The sequence below is a fragment of the Oncorhynchus tshawytscha genome, linkage group LG04 (genome assembly GCF_018296145.1).
Source record: "Oncorhynchus tshawytscha isolate Ot180627B linkage group LG04, Otsh_v2.0, whole genome shotgun sequence".
NCBI lineage: Eukaryota > Metazoa > Chordata > Actinopteri > Salmoniformes > Salmonidae > Oncorhynchus > Oncorhynchus tshawytscha.
The window spans coordinates 65,121,023-65,138,012 of NC_056432.1; the positions used below are offsets into that span (position 1 = coordinate 65,121,023).

General features: G+C 42.8%; 2 protein-coding genes across 2 annotated transcripts; both read right to left on the bottom strand.

Moving 5' to 3' along the window:
• Positions 1–1,815: 1,815 nt before the first annotated feature.
• Positions 1,816–10,641, bottom strand: ogfod1 (2-oxoglutarate and iron-dependent oxygenase domain containing 1). The gene is made up of 13 exons (XM_024440270.2): positions 10,330–10,641; positions 6,323–6,468; positions 6,180–6,226; positions 5,750–5,850; positions 5,396–5,512; positions 5,227–5,318; positions 4,989–5,117; positions 4,754–4,867; positions 4,593–4,672; positions 4,245–4,468; positions 2,521–2,649; positions 2,274–2,332; positions 1,816–2,180 (listed from the first exon to the last, which is right to left on the bottom strand). The coding sequence occupies exons 1-13, from the start codon at positions 10,484–10,486 to the stop codon at positions 2,019–2,021; spliced, it is 1,557 nt and encodes a 518-aa protein (XP_024296038.1). The 5' UTR covers positions 10,487–10,641; the 3' UTR covers positions 1,816–2,018.
• A 363-nt stretch (positions 10,642–11,004) lies between these two features.
• LOC112263726 (cleavage and polyadenylation specificity factor subunit 5) lies at positions 11,005–15,815 on the bottom strand. Its single transcript, XM_024440271.2, has 7 exons — positions 15,546–15,815; positions 12,849–13,049; positions 12,664–12,727; positions 11,923–12,012; positions 11,746–11,821; positions 11,549–11,663; positions 11,005–11,448 (listed from the first exon to the last, which is right to left on the bottom strand). The coding sequence occupies exons 1-7, from the start codon at positions 15,668–15,670 to the stop codon at positions 11,427–11,429; spliced, it is 693 nt and encodes a 230-aa protein (XP_024296039.1). The 5' UTR covers positions 15,671–15,815; the 3' UTR covers positions 11,005–11,426.
• Positions 15,816–16,990: the final 1,175 nt, after the last annotated feature.

Below are 16,990 nucleotides of genomic sequence, written 5' to 3' on the forward strand. Positions count from 1 at the left end.
TTGGGGACAAAAACAGGCCAGATGAAGCCTATAACAGAATAAAAAGGATTCACATAAAAATAAATTATGTGAGCAAGGCGCACATAAGGTCTGATAGTAAACTGTCAGTCTTATCTAGGCATGACAGGAAATGGCCTCACTATTAATCAGAGAGCCACTTCCAGGAAGATTCGGACAGGTGAAGTCAAGTCAGAATTTAGCCCTCTCTTCCTCTCTCAGAATCTGATATGCCAACACTTTACAGTGTGCAAAGCTAAAATATCTTGATTAATAAACCCTAGTGCTGAGATATACCTGTAGTGCTGTCAAAACACCCACACACATTAAACGTGTTAGACTACTGTTCATCTCCAAGTATCCTCTTTGATCACAGCAGTAAGATTGTAACCATCACAAACACATTCTCTCTATTTCAATTTCAGTGAAATGGGGGGCATTAACAATTGTGATGACCTTTGTGCAAAGAAAGGAACAAATTTCATGAATTTTATGATATAGACCATTTTTACTTTGTGGTTGTGGAGTCTAGTGAAACCCATTTATCGTCCACACATGGGCTTTTAAATAACCGCACCAGTTCAAGCACCGCCTTCGCCCCAATCTTGATTCATCCAAATAATCAATGATGAAAACCCAAAACCAGGAACTACTGTTGCTAGTAATAACAAAATTCTATGTGAGCCTTGACAGTTTCTCGCCGTTTCATCTGTCCACAAGAGATTATGCCGCTTTCACATGCAAATTGGAATTAGGAAACTCATACATTTCCGATTTGCTAATTCGTAGAAAATTTCCCAGTTATCATGACACACCTATCTCGATCGATGGGAGAAGATTTGAAATAGACAAGATGGCGGCGTACACATCGTTAGATTACTTAATGGAGCAAAACATTTATTTTAATATTGGGGAATTTTCGCACCACTTGCAATTGGACACAGACATTTTAGAAGATACGTTTGTCCGAATCGAGAACGAAGATAGTGTCGCAATGTTAAAGTTGGTCGAAAATTCTCTGTGCTACACCAAACAGTACCTAACCTGCAACTCCCAGTAATGGATACCAAAAGCTTCTGGTTAAATCACAATATCTGGAGTAACAATCAATAACTACAGTATGTAGCTCCATCCTTTGTCGAAATTTAAGTCAGATTGCAACAATTGTTTCAATATTTTCACTAAGGTGACTAAAAACGATATAATGTATACCGATGTGTTTAAGTACTATGCAATGTATTTAAAATAACAATATTTTGCTATGTAACTACTGTGTAAAAAAAGTGCCATGTATGTAAAATGAGTCATATGTAAATGTAACAACAAAAACTGTAAGAGGGGATGGGCCAAAAAAATAATAATTCAAAAGATTAGTGAAATCATAGGTCTGCCAAACATTTAGCTGTTATTACTAATTTGTTATTCAGTTTGATATCCAAGTGAAGAATTTAACATAAGGAGTGGTGGTTGTGCGAGTGTGTGTGGATTTGGTTCTCTAATGTTCAATCACTGCTCTGGAGTTTACTTTCCTTGCAGACAGATTCATCTTTACAGTGACAGCATGAATACTGTAAAATAGTTTGAACACATACTACAGACACATACAAATAAACTAGCAATATATAATAATAATATTATATTCCATTTAGCAGATGCTTTTATCCAACGCGACTTGCAGTCATGTGTGCATATATTTTACGCCTGGGTAGCCCGGGAAACAAACCCACAACCCTGGCGTTGCTAACGCCATGCTCTACCAACTCAGCCATACAGGGCAACAATAATGACACAAGATAATGAACACAAAATACTACCAAATGCTGTCACTGTAGACAATTTAAAAAAATATGTTTTACTCTGTGGCTGCCGACCAAAACCAGGTAACCATGGTAACAGGGTATCCCTGCCTGTTCACTTTAATGAAGAACACATGACATCATGAGGCTTTAGAGTAGACCGACCACCCCTCACAGTGGTGTTATATTACAAACACATACACCTCAACACATACACACAAAAACTCATTCATAATACACAAAGGAGAAGTCATAAACTGCTCTCCTACAAGAATCACCAATAGGTAGAGTGGAGCTTCTGTGATTGATATGTTTGACAAATTTGAGAGTCTCTTTGTCCCTGTAGACAAGAGCCAGGGAGTTCTCCTCTGGATACACCATCAGGAGCTGCGGACAGGAGGACACCGATGAGAAATGACAACCACGACAATCACAGGAATCTAGTTGATCAGTTGCCATTTGAACAGTGACATCGCTCACCTCCTCATCCTCTTCATTAGCAATGTAAGAGGTGAAGCCCCCAAACTCGGTCTGCCAGTCTGAAAAATAAAAAGACAGTTATTACACTTTAGAGTTGATATTGTGTATGATAACATTCACACCTACAATTTTGAAAATAGTTCCCAAAACTATGATTCTAACCTACATTGTGTGTCTGTGTGTGCGTGCTTAGGCATGAATGTCTGATTAAAGCGTGTGTGTGTGATTAAGCGTGTGTGTGACTGACCAGGACAGCTCAGGGGCAGCAGTAGATCAAGGGCGTACTCCGCTTTCGATGCGTCTCCATCGTGCAGAAGTGTGTAGTCCCCGTGAGCCCAGCGACGCAGCTCTCCAACACACACCGGTGTGCTCGGCTCTTGAGGATACACACAGAGGGGTCAACACATACTTACAAAGGCATATTCAGTCCTGAGGAGGTACAGAAAAGTCAAGGCTCACAAACACACATATCTGAGGATACACACAGGGGTCAACACACCCCCACAAACCCACACATACACTACTGGTCAAAAGTTTTAGAACACCTACTCATTCAAGGGTTTTACTTTTTTTTTTTTTTTAAACAATTTTCTACATTTTAGAATAATAGTGAAGATATTAATACTATGAAATAACACATATGGAATCGTGGTAACCAAAAAAACCTGTTAAACAAATCAAAATCTATTTTATATTTGAGATTCTTCAAATAGCCACCTTTGCCTTGATGACAGCTTTGTACACTCTTGGCATTCTCTCAACCGCTTCTTGGGGTAGTCACCTGGAATGCATTTCAATTAACAGGTGTGCCTTCTTAAAAGTTCATTTGTGGAATTTCTTTCCTTCTTAATTCGTTTGAGCCAATCGGTTGTGTTGTGACAAGGTAGTGGGGTATTCAAAAGATAGCCCTATTTGGTAAAATACCAAGTCCTGGCTGTCATGAGGACTGCCACAGGAATGGAAGACCCAAAGTTACCTCTGCTGCAGAGGATACGTTCATTAGTTTCCAGCCTCAAAAATTGCAGCCCAAATAAATGCTTCACAGAGTTCAAGTAACAGACACATCTCAACATCAACTGTTTAGAGGAGACTGCGTGAATCAGGCCTTCATGGTCGAATTGCTGCAAAGAAACCACTACTAAAGGACACCAATAAGAATAGACTTGCTTGGGCCAAGAAACACGAGCTATGGACATTAGACCAGTGGAAACTTGTCCATTGGTCTGGGGTCCAAATTGGAGATTTTTGGTTCCAACTGCCTTTTCTTTGTGAGATGCGGTGTGGGCGAACGGATGATCTCCGCATGTGTATTTCCCACCATAAAGCATGGAGGAGGTGGTGTTATGGTGTCGGGTGCTTTGCTGGTGACACTGTCTGTGATTTATTTACAATTCAAGGCTTAACCAGCATGGCTACCACAGCATTCCGCAGTGATACGCCATCCCACCTGGTTTGGGCTTAGTGGGACTATCATTTGTTTTTCAACAGGACAATGACCCAACAGACCTCAAGGCTGTGTAAGGGCTATTTTACCAAGAAGGAGTGATGGAGTGCTGCATCAGATTACCTGCTCTCCACAATCCCTCGACCTCAACCAAATTGAGATGGTTTGGGATGAGTTGGACTGCAGAGTGAAGGAAAAGCAGCCAACAAGTGCTCAGCATATGTGAGAACTCCTTCAAGACTGTTGGAAAAGCATTCCAGGTGAAGCTGGTTGAGAGAATTCCAAGAGTGTGCAAAGCTGTCATCAAGGCAAAGGATGGTTATTTGAAGAATCTCAAATATAAAATATATTTTGATTTGTTGAAGACTTTGGTTACTACATGATTCCATGTATTATTTCATAGTGTTGATGTCTTCACTATTATTCTACAATGTAAAAAATAGTTTCAAAAAAACAAAAAAACCTTGAATGAGTAGGTGTTCTAAAACGTTTCTTTGGTAGTGTACATACACAAACAAGCAACACACCTTTGTTATTCTTATTAGCTGATGGTGTGTCCCCAGATGACCCTGTGGCTTCTCCCTCTTCCTCATCTTCTTGGTCCTTCTCATCTTCGTCACTAGGGCTGAGGTAGTGCAGTCTCAGGCCAGTGAAGTTGGACAGAAGCAGGAAGAAAGCCTCCGAGCACAGCAACTCCCAGCATGCACTCACACACTGGGGGAAGGACTCTAACGAAGCCACTTCATAACATCTGCACAATGCACATATACAAAAATATTTACACACATCATACACATTTACAGTCATCATAACATTTTAGGGATATCTCTCTCTCTCTCTCTCACTCACACAAACAAATTACTCGACAGGCTCACCTCCTGTTGGGAGGACCTTGCTTGGTCCACTGGACATCAGTCAATCGCAGTGCTTCACTCACCTCCTTAAACTTCTCCTCCTGTAGAGAGAGACACTGTCAACCAGGAGAGGGGCAGCAGGACAGAGATGGAGAAATGAAGAGATAGAGTAATGGTGTTACTTTGAGGAAATTCTTGAGCTGGATCTCAGAGCTGTCCTCAAACTCTTGCTGAACCTGTGACTGGTAGTCAACATCCAGATACAGTGGATTCACCCACTCTAGCAGCAGTGTCTCCTGTGACCAGACACACAAAATACACACTCAGGTAAAATGCACACACACACACGTATTTATTTCATGTGACCACATCCTTGCTCTATGGCTGTGAGTTCACTCTTTCAGAACAAACACACACATCTCTGGGAAGGTGGGGGCTCCTTGGGAAGGGGGGCTCGATGTGACGAGGGGGTCGCTCCAAAGACGGCCCGTGAAACCAGCCACTCAGAGAGAGACGACACTTATCCTCTGACAACACCTCTGCAACCTGGACAAACACACAGAGAGACAGCCATCCGTAGATTGCACTACTGCTACCTGGACAGGTGACAGGTGTGAAGTGTGTGGTTGTTACCCAGTGGTATAGGAAGAACTACCTGGTGGAAGGAGATGGGTGAAACCTCAAAGAGAATCAGAGTGTTCCAGCTGGGCACCAGAGACTTCACCACACTATGGGGCTGGAAGTGATCTATGCACAAAGTAGATTATAAATTAAAACACATGTTTAACTCATGCCAATACACACACCCACAGACCAATACTTACCATCTGTGCTGAAGAGATCCAGGGTTCCTCCATCGCTGCTCTCCCATGGAGGGACAAGGTAGAGGATAAAGGCAACACGCCTCCCCTCCAACTCATCATCATGACACAACAGAACATCTACCGACAGAGAGATAGAAAGGGCATAGATAAAGAGAGAGATATGATACAGATAATGTATATTTCATAATTAATTCCAGAAATATGCATGTCCATATAGACTAACTATGCAGTGGGTAGAATAGGATATCTTGGGGGGATAGCTCAGTGCTTCTGCTCTTTTCTAGGAGGAGCATGCTAATATTAAGGCTTGCTCGTTGTCTTTTTGATGAGTAGAGGTAAAAACATGTGACTCACCAGTGTATTGGTACTTGGCACAGGAAACATCCACTATGGGCTCCAGTTCTATCCCCAACACTTCCCCCAGCCAGGATCGAAACAGCCCAAATAGTGCTGCCCTGAAATCACACACAAAGCTCAAAAACAGCCTAACTGAGAGCATGCACATATGAAGGCCATCACACAGCTTGCTTAGTGAGTAACACTTTCCCTGATTCAGCACATACCAAGGCTTGAACTCAGGACCTCTGCCTCACAAACACATGTGACCACCATCCTGAAGTGTCTTACTCAGTCGTCCAAATGGAGACACTTGTGGAAGCACGCGCAAGTGGAGACACTTCAGGCTGAGGAATGAGTTACACAGATACCCATCTGCTACACACACACAAAGCAAACATGTTCTCTCTACCTCCCTAAATTGCTCTCACACACACATACAAATTACCTCAAGCCTGTGATGTGAGGCTCTTTTCTCTTTTTCAGGTCATCTGACTGTAAGAGAAATTGTCAATGAGTATCAACTCCAAAAAGCAGAGTAAAGAAGCAACCCGTTTAAAAACTGTATTGCTATCAGTTTTACTTTTTCACCTGATTAAATTTGTACAGGTCGTTGGACTTCTCATGGAAGTTGAGGTCCAGAAGCTCCCTCTGTAGGTTCTCTGTAAAGCTGTCACTCTGGATGAAGTTCCTGATGAGCAAGTGAGGGAAAGGGTGGCAGTCCAGCTCCAGGTCCCCTTAAGAGGAACACCAGAGGAACACTCAACGACTGGTCTACCAATATAAAAAAGTTTTAACACTAATTATGTGAATAAATGTAACATTAACTAATGTATGTCTTTTCATTTGAGGTTCTAACCCATTCTGACAGCACATAGGAAGGTGGTAAACCTTCTCAATACTCCAAAAACATAATTTTTTGTGACTTCTCTTTGGGTGCCATATATGTGTCATGTCATGCTCAACAATACAGTGCTCACAATACAAACAGTTTCCTCTCATCTATTTTCCTTTCCTACAATGTTGAGAGACTGTACTGCAGCATTCAATGTCAGCAGAACGAACCCCGATGAATCGGTGGTGCGCAAAGTGTACAAGGCAAGCAGGTACGAGCTCTGCAAATGGATTAGGGATGCAAAAAGACAATACACATCTGGACAAGAGGAACACCAATGTGAGAATGCTGTTCATTGATTACGGTTCAGCATTCAACACTATCGTTCCCTCCAAGCTCGACACCAAACTCAGAGCCCTGGGTCTGGACACCACCCTCTGCAAGTGGATCCTGGACCTCCTGACAGGCAGACCACAGGCTGTGAGGATTGACAACAACACCTCCGCCACACTGACTCGTAACACAGGGGTCCCACAGGGGTGTGCCCTCGGTCCTCTGCTGCACCCCCTGTTCACCCAGGACTGCGTGGCTTTGCACAGCGCCAACTCCATCACCACGGTTGTAGGCCTGATAACAAACAATGACGAGTCAGCCTATGGGGAAGAGGTACGTGAATTGGCATTGTGGTGTCATGACAACAACTTCTCCCTCAATGTAAAGAAAAACAAAGAGTTTATTATTATTTTTTAATGTTTTTTTAAATTGAACCTTTATTTAACTAGGCAAGTCAGTTAAGAAAAAATCTTATTTAGAATGACGGCCTACTCCGGCCAAATCCTGACAACGCTGGGCCAATTGTGCACTGCTCTATGGTACTCCCATTCACGGCTGGATGTGATACAGCCTGGATTTGAACCAGATACTATAGTGACACCTCTTGCACTGATGCAGTGCCTTAGACCGCTGCGCCATTCGAGAGCCCAAAATTATTGACTTCAGGAAGCAGAGGAGGGAACAAGCCCTGATCCACAACAACAGGACTGCAGTAGAGAGAGTCACTAGTTTTAAGTTCCTCAGCATCCACATTACAGAGGACATGTCATGGATCCACAACACCAACACTCTTGTCAAGAGGGTGCAACAGCGTCTCTACTTCCTAAGGCGGCTGAAGAAATCCGGCATGCCTCCAAATACTACAACTGCACTATCAAGAGCGTCTTGACCAGTTTCATCACGGCCTAGTATGGGAATTGCTCCGTGCACTAATGGAAGACCCTCCACCAGGTGGTGAAGATGGCCCAGTACATCACTGGGACCGTGCTACCATCCATCTAGGACATCTACTCGAACTGGTGCCCGAGGAAGGCACACAACATCATAAAGGACCCCACACACCCCAGCCACAAGGAGAAGGTATCGGCAAATGAGGTCTGATACAAACAGGCTCGGTGGCAATTCCTTTCTACAAGCCATCTGACTGCTGAACACTTGAACTGGACTGATTCTCCGCACACATGCGCTCACTCATGCACAGACCCACACATATACATTATTCAGACCCCTTGACTTTTTCCATATTTTGTTACGTTACAGCCTTATTCTAAAATTGTTTATTTTAAAAAAAGCGAAAACAGGTTTAGACATTCTTGCTAATTTATTAAAAATAAACAGTAATGCCTTATTTACATAAGTATTCAGACCCTTTGCTATGAGACTCAAAATTGAGTTCAGGTGCATCCTGTCTCCATTGATCATCCTTGAGATGTTTCTACAACTTCATTGGAGTCCACCTGTGGTGAATTCAATTGATTGGACATGATTTGGAAAGGCACACACCGGTCTATATAAGGTCCCACAGTTGACAGTACATGTCAGAGCAAAAGCCAAGCCATGAGGTATAAGGAATTGTCTTTGAGACAGGATTGTGTCAAGGCACAGGGGCGGCAGGTAGCTTAGTGATTAGAGTGTTGGGCCAGTAACTGAAAGGTTGCTGGATCGAATCCTGGAGCTGACAATGTAAAAATCTGTTGTTCTGCCCCTGAACAAGGCAGTTAACCCACTGTTCCCCGGTAGGCTGTTTTTGTAAAATAATAATTTGTTCTTAACTGACTTGCCTTGTCAAATAAAGGTTAAATAAAAAACATCTGAGGAAGGGTACCAAAAAAATTGTGCTGTATTGAAGGTCCCCAAGAACACAGTGGCCTCCATTCTTAAATGGAATAAGTTTGGAACCACCAAGACACCCTGCCAAACTGAGCAATTGGGGGAGAAGGGCCTTGGTCAAGGAGGTGACCAAGAACCTGCTGGTTACTCTGACTGAGCGCTAGAGTTCCTCTGTGGAGATGGGAGAACCTTCCAGAAGGACAACTATCTCTACAGCACTCCACCAATCAGGCCTTTATGGTAGAGTGTCCAGACGAAAGCCACTCCTCAGTAAAAGGCACATGACAGCCCGCTGTCATATGGCCCTTCTCCTTCGGGGGAGAAGGGCCTTGGTCAAGGAGGTGACCAAGAACCTGCTGGTTACTCTGACAGAGTTCCTCTGTACCTAAATGACTCTGACTATGAGAAACAAGATTCTCTGGTTTGATGAAACCAAGATTGAACTATTTGGCCTGAATGCCAAGCGTTACTTCTGGAGGAAACCTGGCACCATCCCTACAGTGAATCATTATGGTGGCAGCATCATGCTGTGGGGATGTTTTTCAGCAGCAGTGACTGGGAGACTAGTCAGGATCGAGGGAAAGATGAATGGAGCTAAGTACAGAGAGATCCTTGATGAAAACCTGCTCCAGAGCACTCAGAACCTGACTTCCAACAGGACAACGACCCTAAGCACACAGCCAAGACAACGCAGCAGTGGCTTTGGGACAAGTCCCTGAATGTCCTTGAGTGGCCCAGCCAGAGTCCGGAATTGAACATCTCTGGAGAGACCTGAAAATAGTTGTGCAGCAACGCTTTCCATCCAACCTGACAGAGCTTGAGAGGACATGCAGAGAAGAATGGGAGAAACTCACCAAATAGTCTTGTGCCAAGCTTGTAGTGTCATACTCAAGAAAACTCAAGGCTGTAATTGCTGCCAAAGGTGCTTGAAGAAAGTACTGTTTCTTATTTTTAATACATTTGAAAAATGGATAAAAATTCTGTTTTTGCTTTGTCATTATGGGGTATTGTGTGTAGATTGACGAGAAAAGCACAATCCATTTTAGAATAAGGCTGCAACGTAACAAATGTGGAAAATGTGAAGGGGTCAGAATACTTTCTGAATGCTACACACACATATCACAACTTCTGCTACCAGACTCGTATTACACTGCTCAGTTTATACACTGCCCCCTCCCCAATACACGTGTAAATATTAGCTATAAATTGTGCATTCCTGTATTATACCTAAGCTAAAAAAAAGTTATATTCTACGGTGTAATTTACTCTATGTTCGTAATATGATTTGTATTGTATTGTTGTTGCATTGTCGAGAATGAACCTGCAAGTAAGCTGGATGATGTATAAGACTTGTAAAAAAAAAAAAGTAACTTCATGAAAAGTGATGATTGAGGAAGATAGTTTGACCCACATGTTTTAGTGCTTTCAAATCAGTGGTCATGAAAGCAAAGTTGACTAAAGCTTTGCACTTGACTGACAATATTGATATGTAGGGAGACTAATAGCGTATCAATTAAAATAACCATCTATGTAACAAGACTAGCCAAAGCATGTGTTCGGTGTAAACACATGTAGCTAAGATAGCTAGCAAGTAGCTGACCATGAGAGTACTGCGCTCGCTGCGACCATGCTTCCTTCACTCCCCTCTTCACATCTTCGTCCTCGAGTAGTGCTGAAAGTTCTGCTCTCTCTTCGCGTTTATTTCTCTTCTTTCCTTTCTCGTGATTCTCGCTATCTCGCTGTCGTTTACAATTCATTTTTGTATAAATGAGTCGCAGTTAAATTGCGTCATAACACAGCAGGACGTTAGTGGTTCCGAGTCTTTTCGGTGAGCCGGTTCATTTGGCTCATTACATTTAAAAGAGCCGGCTCACTTGGCTCACAAACGACTTCTTTCGCAATGCTTTAAAATCGAGGGGGTCGGTGGGACACATTTTGACATGTTCATAGAAAGAGATCAGGGTCCAGAGTAACGCGGAGGTCCTTCAGTTATTTGAGAGGACTGCACAACCATTGATATTCATTGTCAGATCCGACAGCAGAGCTTTGTTTCTTGGGACCTAGAACTAGCATATCTTTTGTCAAGAGTTAAAAAGTAAAGCATTTGCAGCCATCTACTTCATTTTGCAGCCACCTACTTCCTAATGTCAATATAGCAGTGAAAGTTGACATTGATTCCAAATGACATCACAAAGAGATATGTATATATATGCTATAGTGAAAATAATACATCAAAACCAAGAGGTCATCAACACACTTGTTATAAGAGACCAAGTCTAAATGAAAACACTTATTTATTTTAAAGAAAATGAAATAGCATGACAGTAATACAGGTTAAAACACAACAGGAAACTCAATGCTGTTGTTTCTTTAATCAAACAAATGTATTCTGCTGCAAGAGCATAAAATCTGATTGAGACACTGGGTTGCAGTTTAATCATGTAAGAAATGACAGATTTTTTTCAGATCCAAACAAAAATTCTGACAGTGTATTTTCATCCATCATTGTAAACAGCACATTTACAGTCCCTTCTCTTGAGGTGGTGGGTTTTTTGTTCAGCCTTACCGGGAAGCCAGAGGTGAGTAGCCTTATTTGGATTTCCCCACATTGTTTTACTTCACCTCCATGTCTTCATTTCACCCATAATTGGCTGCACTCACAGAGACAGCTAGCCACTGTGCCCATTCTCATACCATTTAGTTGTAGATAAAGTTGAACCTACAGGAAATAAATATGAATATACAGCATACCTAAGCTCACACACACACACACACACACAAAAGTGCTTAATACACAATATACAACACACACACACTACCTGCTTAGTAGTTGCGGTAGGCTGGATATGATTGGCCCATAGCCGGGGGCGTTGTCATAAAGCTCAAACAGAGGGGCTGCCACCAGTTTGTAGTTCTTTGGGACTGCAAACAGAGCTGAGACACAGAAGCAAATATCACTCAAGATTATGTGTGTAGAGTATGTAGAACAGATTTTGACTAGCTAAGGGGAACTTACCTTTTTCCTGCAGTTGAACCAGGAAGAGTTTTTTATGCTCCTTGGGTTTAGTGATGTGGGCTGGAATGTAGGGATACTGCAGCAGAATAGACAAACACAAATATTTACTGTAGGCTCAATATCTCCTCCTCGATACATTTCAGTGTAAACTATACTGCGTGTTGGGGATGTGCTCACCTGTGGGGGTTCAAAGTTGGGGCGCCACCAGTTTCCGATGGAGTCATCGATCACCCAATCCTGCTTCACCCCGTCCTGCCGGCCCAGGATCTGACAAAGACACAGTAAAGACAATCACTATGGCATCAAGGCTTCCTGCAGGATCTTAAAGAATGCTACCCCACTGGTAGATGCAAACTACTTTAGCGTTTTGTTAAGAGCCCCTGACACTTTCTCTAAATATTAACACGCATCACTTGCAGTACTTTTTTGGAAGCATAAAGAATGCATCTTTCATATCAGCGGGAAAAAAAATCAAAAAATATATTTTCAAACTGTAAATGACTACACACCTTTATAGGGTTAGGTTTGTGTTCCCACAAGACCATATCTCCATGTTACAGCGCTTGTTTAAGGCAGACATAGGCTGCCACCTGTGCTAATTAGCTACCTGTGTGTGAGCTAACTGGGGAGGAAGTGTTGTTCATCAACTGGAGGCACACAATGTGTGCAAACCTGCTACAATAAGTTATTTTTTTAAAGATTCTTTCTCAAAACAATGATTATTGATGTTTCTAAACGTTAAAACACAGCATTGGAATTGGAGTTTACACGGAGCCAAACGTAGGGGAATGGAATGGCTGAAAACCCTACATACAGAGAAGAAGAGTTTGAGAGCTAAGTGAACACTAGGATGGATGTCATCTGAGGTTGTGATTCCAACTCTGGCCGGCCTCCTTTGAGAGTGCATGTGTATCGTACCTCTGTCATCAGGCGTTTCAGCCCATCCACCTCATCCTCCCCCGGACACAGCTCTCCACCTGGCCTGCAAGAGACATACAGACAACCCTATAAGAGAACCATACAAACACACATGCACACTTTAAAAACAAACAGACTGTTGGTGTAACTCCTGCAGGCTGTGCTTGGTTGGTGGTCGTGCTTACAGTTTGAAGAAGGTGGTTCCCAGCTGCAACAGCAGTACATGGGGCAACCTGTGTTCATGGACAATAAGCACTCCCTCCACTGCCCTCCGCATGCCCAGCTTGTCAAACTCCTCCCTCATCCTCTGGAACCGTGCTGCCACTGAACTGTCCTTCTCATACAGAGGCTCCTTGGTCCCAAATGTGTAGTTGGTGAGAGGGTATCTGAAACACAATGTCATGAATACCATTTTTAAGGGTGCACATCCCATAGCATGCCTCTAATAACATGCACACACTACCCAGAACAGGCAATTGGTGGCACCTTAATTGGGGAGGAAGGGCTTGTGGTAATGGCTGGAGCGGAATCGGTGGAATGGAATGAAATACATCAAACACACAGTTTCCATGTGTTCGATGCCATACCAATCGCTCCGTTCCTTCCAGCCATTATTATGAGTCGTCCTCCCCTCAGCAGCCTTCACTGCTACCCAGTCACCCCCCCACGAACACACACAATATAGCTTTTGAATGAGGATGCATCTACAGGACGGTAGACTATCGATTCATCATCATTTTTATGTCACAAACTTTGCCTGTCAAATAGGACATAGAGCCAGTTGCAAAGCTAGCCAGAATCCAAATAGACGTTCATCACATTCTCTCTCCAGTCTGAAGGTGGCTATGCAACGATCAGGACAGAGCCGGCTCAAGATACTGCTCGGAAAATGTACCTCAATCCAGGGATGGGAGATGGCAGCGTACTACTAATGGTCTCATCATCCTAAATGACAAATCGAGATTTAAATACTGCAAGTTTTTTCGTCAGCATGCTAGGCTAGCTAATGCTATAGCAGTCCACTAGATTCGACAACACTTCCAGTAGTTGCCCACCCCAACGCTATGCCAGAAACGGTAGAGAAAGCAAGACACCCCACTCTCTAATTTTTTTCTGACCGGGGCGGGGCCACTCTGGTTTACTTATTGCCCCCGTCCCGTGGGTGCCCCAGGGCGAGACATCTCACTGGCTAATGTTTTCTGGGCGGGACAGGTGGAGTGAAAGGGAGGGGACAATAAGTAGACCAAAGCTAGCTCAAAGACAGAAGAATGAGCCAACAGAACAAGCCAGATATTTCACCTGATGTAAATGTGAAGCATCTGGTTGGCATTTCCACTCACTACCAAATATGGTGATGAGAGGAATCCCAGTGGCTGGCAGTGGGAGAAGATGGATTTTGGCAGACATTCTGCAAATTTTCTCATTGATTAAACATTTTATCTTAATACATTTGATCTTGATCTTAATAATATTTTCTGTTTCCAAAACTATAATCTGTAACAGAGTGGACCGCATTTTGTAGATTTAACCCTTTTCCAAAGTTTCTAAAGGTGGTGTTGTTTAGGAGTGCACGAGTGAATTGAGTTATTGCACACACGCACTTCAGAGTAGGCGTTCCCTAACGTAAATATGCAAACACATGCTACAACGTGCCAATAGGATCTCACTAGCGGGTGTTGAGTGGTAGTGTTCTGTCCTCTCAAGACCTGTGGTCTGGAGTAGGATTAGATAGGGTTAAATAGTGGAATGGAGTTTTTATTATTATAGGGCAAATAGTAGGAGGGGCAATTTTCCACTAATGTATCAAGAATTTAATGTAGGTAGGCCGTGAATGGTCTCACAGCAGTGCAATAGGTGGTGGTGTATGCACCTAAAAGTTAGATGTGATCTGACAATCAAATCCTAAAGAAGAAGAAGATATCGCTAGCCTGTACTTGTTTCACATTTTACAAACATAATAGATTAATTCATATGAATACAAATTTGTTTTCACATCAATACATGGGTTCATCGTTATGTAAATTATGTTAATTAGCCTATTTAATATTGTCAATGGAAGTTGTTGTATGCCAACTTTCTGCTCACGATGCTTAATTTACTACCACTGTAAATGACACAGATGAACTATCTTGGGTTAGATATTTAAGCAATAAGGCCTGGGGGTGGTATGGCTGTTCTTTCATAGGACGCAACATGGAGTGCCTGGACACAACCCGTAGACGTGGTATATTGGCCATGTATCACCGGAGGTGCCTTATTGCTATTATAAACTGGTTACCAACGTAATTAGAGTTGTAAAAATAAATGTTGTCATACCCGTGGTATACAGTCTGATATACCATGCTTGTCAGCCAATCAGCATTCAGTTTATAATTTTTTTATTTTATTCAGTTTATATTTTTTTTATAGAGGCATGAGCTCACGAGGGGGGGCGCATGCTCACGCGAGAGATGAAACGCCCACTTACACAGACAAGATCGTTTGTTAAGGTTCCTATTTAGCCACCATCTTCGGCTAGGATTCAACTTTTCGTGGAATCCAATGGGCTGCTATAGCATTAGCCTAGCATACTGACGAAAAAACTAGCAGTCATTAAAAAATATTCTCGATTTGTTGGAATAACTGGTATTGAGGTCAATTTTCCGAGCCATATCTCTCGCCAACTCTGTGCTAACCTGATCGTGTCATAGCCGTGTTCCGACTAATGTAACCAACGTCTAACTTTTGTCGGATTTTGGCTACTGCAAAGCTTGCAATCCATGAATTTTTCCATACAATTGAATGAGACTGGTATTTTAGGAGTCTTTGCATAACCACGATACATACACACATAATCTGAAGTTAGAAACCAATCCTCGTCCCCCCTTCATCCTGTTACTCACAAATTAATGGTTCTCTCCAGGCTGAGTGGTTTTGCAGGCGCGCTCATGTATTTGTTCCCGCCGAACTGACTTACCCCGCGCGGCCAGCCGGCGGATGAGCGATTCGGAGCAGGCACACTCGACATTGCTCCAATACCACTAAACAAAATCTAACTCCAAAATCCTCTGGTAGAAATGCAATGCAAAACATGTATTATAACAATAACAAAGAAAAATGGAAGGACGTAACCATGCGCAACTTGTCTTCTCCCTTTCTCCTTTTCCTGTTCCGTGTTTGATGCAGTAGGTATACTTCGGCAGTACCACCACCTATCGTGCTGGAGTGTAATAACCAGTAATAAAGTAATCCTGTAGACTAAATTCTGAGGTGGTCGAACTCTATCCAATTGCTTTGCCCTTGTCCAACATAACCCAAAGGTTGTGTTAAATGTAAAAACTATAACCCTGCATGGATAAGGTCATGATGGTTCATCAATAATCAAATCAAAATTTATTTGTCACATACACATGGTTAGCAGATGTTAATGCGAGTGTAGCGAAATGCTTGTGTTTCTAGTTCCGACAATGCAGTAATAACCAACAAGTAATCTAACTAACAATTCCAAAACGACTGTCTTATACACACAAGTGTAAGGGGATAAAGAATATGTACATAAAGATATATGAATGAGTGATGGTACAGAGCGGCATAGGCAAGATACAGTAGATGGTGTCGAGTACAGTATATACATATGAGATGAGTATGTAAACAAAGTGGCATAGTTAAACTGGCTAGTGATACATGTATTACATAAAGATGCAGTAGATGATATAGAGTACAGTATATACGTATACATATGAGATGAATAATGTAGGGTATGTAAACATTATATTAGGTAGCATTGTTTAAAGTGGCTAGTGATATATTTTACATCATTTCCCATCATTAAAGTGGCTGGAGTTGAGTCAGTGTGTTGGCAGCAGCCACTCAATGTTAGTGGTGGCTGTTTAACAGTCTGATGGCCTTGAGATAGAAGCTGTTTTTCAGTCTCTCGGTCCCAGCTTTGATGCACCTGTACTGACCTCGCCTTCTGGATGATAGTGGGGTGAACAGGCAGTGGCCCGGGTGGTTGTTGTCCTTGATGATCTTTATGGCCTTCCTGTAACATAGGGTGGTGTAGGTGTCCTGGAGGGCAGGTAGTTTGCCCCCGGTGATGCGTTGTGCAGACCTCACTACCCTCTGGAGAGCCTTACGGTTGTGGGCGGAGCAGTTGCCGTACCAGGCGGTGATACAGCCCGCCAGGATGCTCTCGATTGTGCATCTGTAGAAGTTTGTGAGTGCTTTTGTTGACAAGCCAAATTTCTTCAGCATCCTGAGGAGGAAGAGGCGCTGCTGCGCCTTCTTCACGATGCTGTCTGTGTGGGTGGACCAATTCAGTTTGTCTGTGATGTGTATGCAGAGGAAC

What these genes read in the sequence shown, in the direction of transcription:
- LOC112263726 (XM_024440271.2), bottom strand. Translation starts at nt 15,670, where the DNA reads ATGTCGAGTGTGCCTGCTCCGAATCGCTCATCCGCCGGCTGGCCGCGC. An exon ending in TGAAACGCCTGATGACAGAG is followed by an intron (nt 12,013 to 12,663) that starts GTACGATACACA and finishes TGTCTTTGTCAG; the next exon opens with ATCCTGGGCCGGCAGGACGG. An exon ending in CCAACTTTGAACCCCCACAG is followed by an intron (nt 11,822 to 11,922) that starts GTGAGCACATCC and finishes ATTCTGCTGCAG; the next exon opens with TATCCCTACATTCCAGCCCA.
- ogfod1 (XM_024440270.2), bottom strand. Translation starts at nt 10,486, where the DNA reads ATGAATTGTAAACGACAGCGAGATAGCGAGAATCACGAGAAAGGAAAG. An exon ending in CAAGGTCCTCCCAACAGGAG is followed by an intron (nt 4,469 to 4,592) that starts GTGAGCCTGTCG and finishes TGCATTGTGCAG; the next exon opens with ATGTTATGAAGTGGCTTCGT. An exon ending in GCTGCCCCTGAGCTGTCCTG is followed by an intron (nt 2,333 to 2,520) that starts GTCAGTCACACA and finishes TTTATTTTTCAG; the next exon opens with ACTGGCAGACCGAGTTTGGG.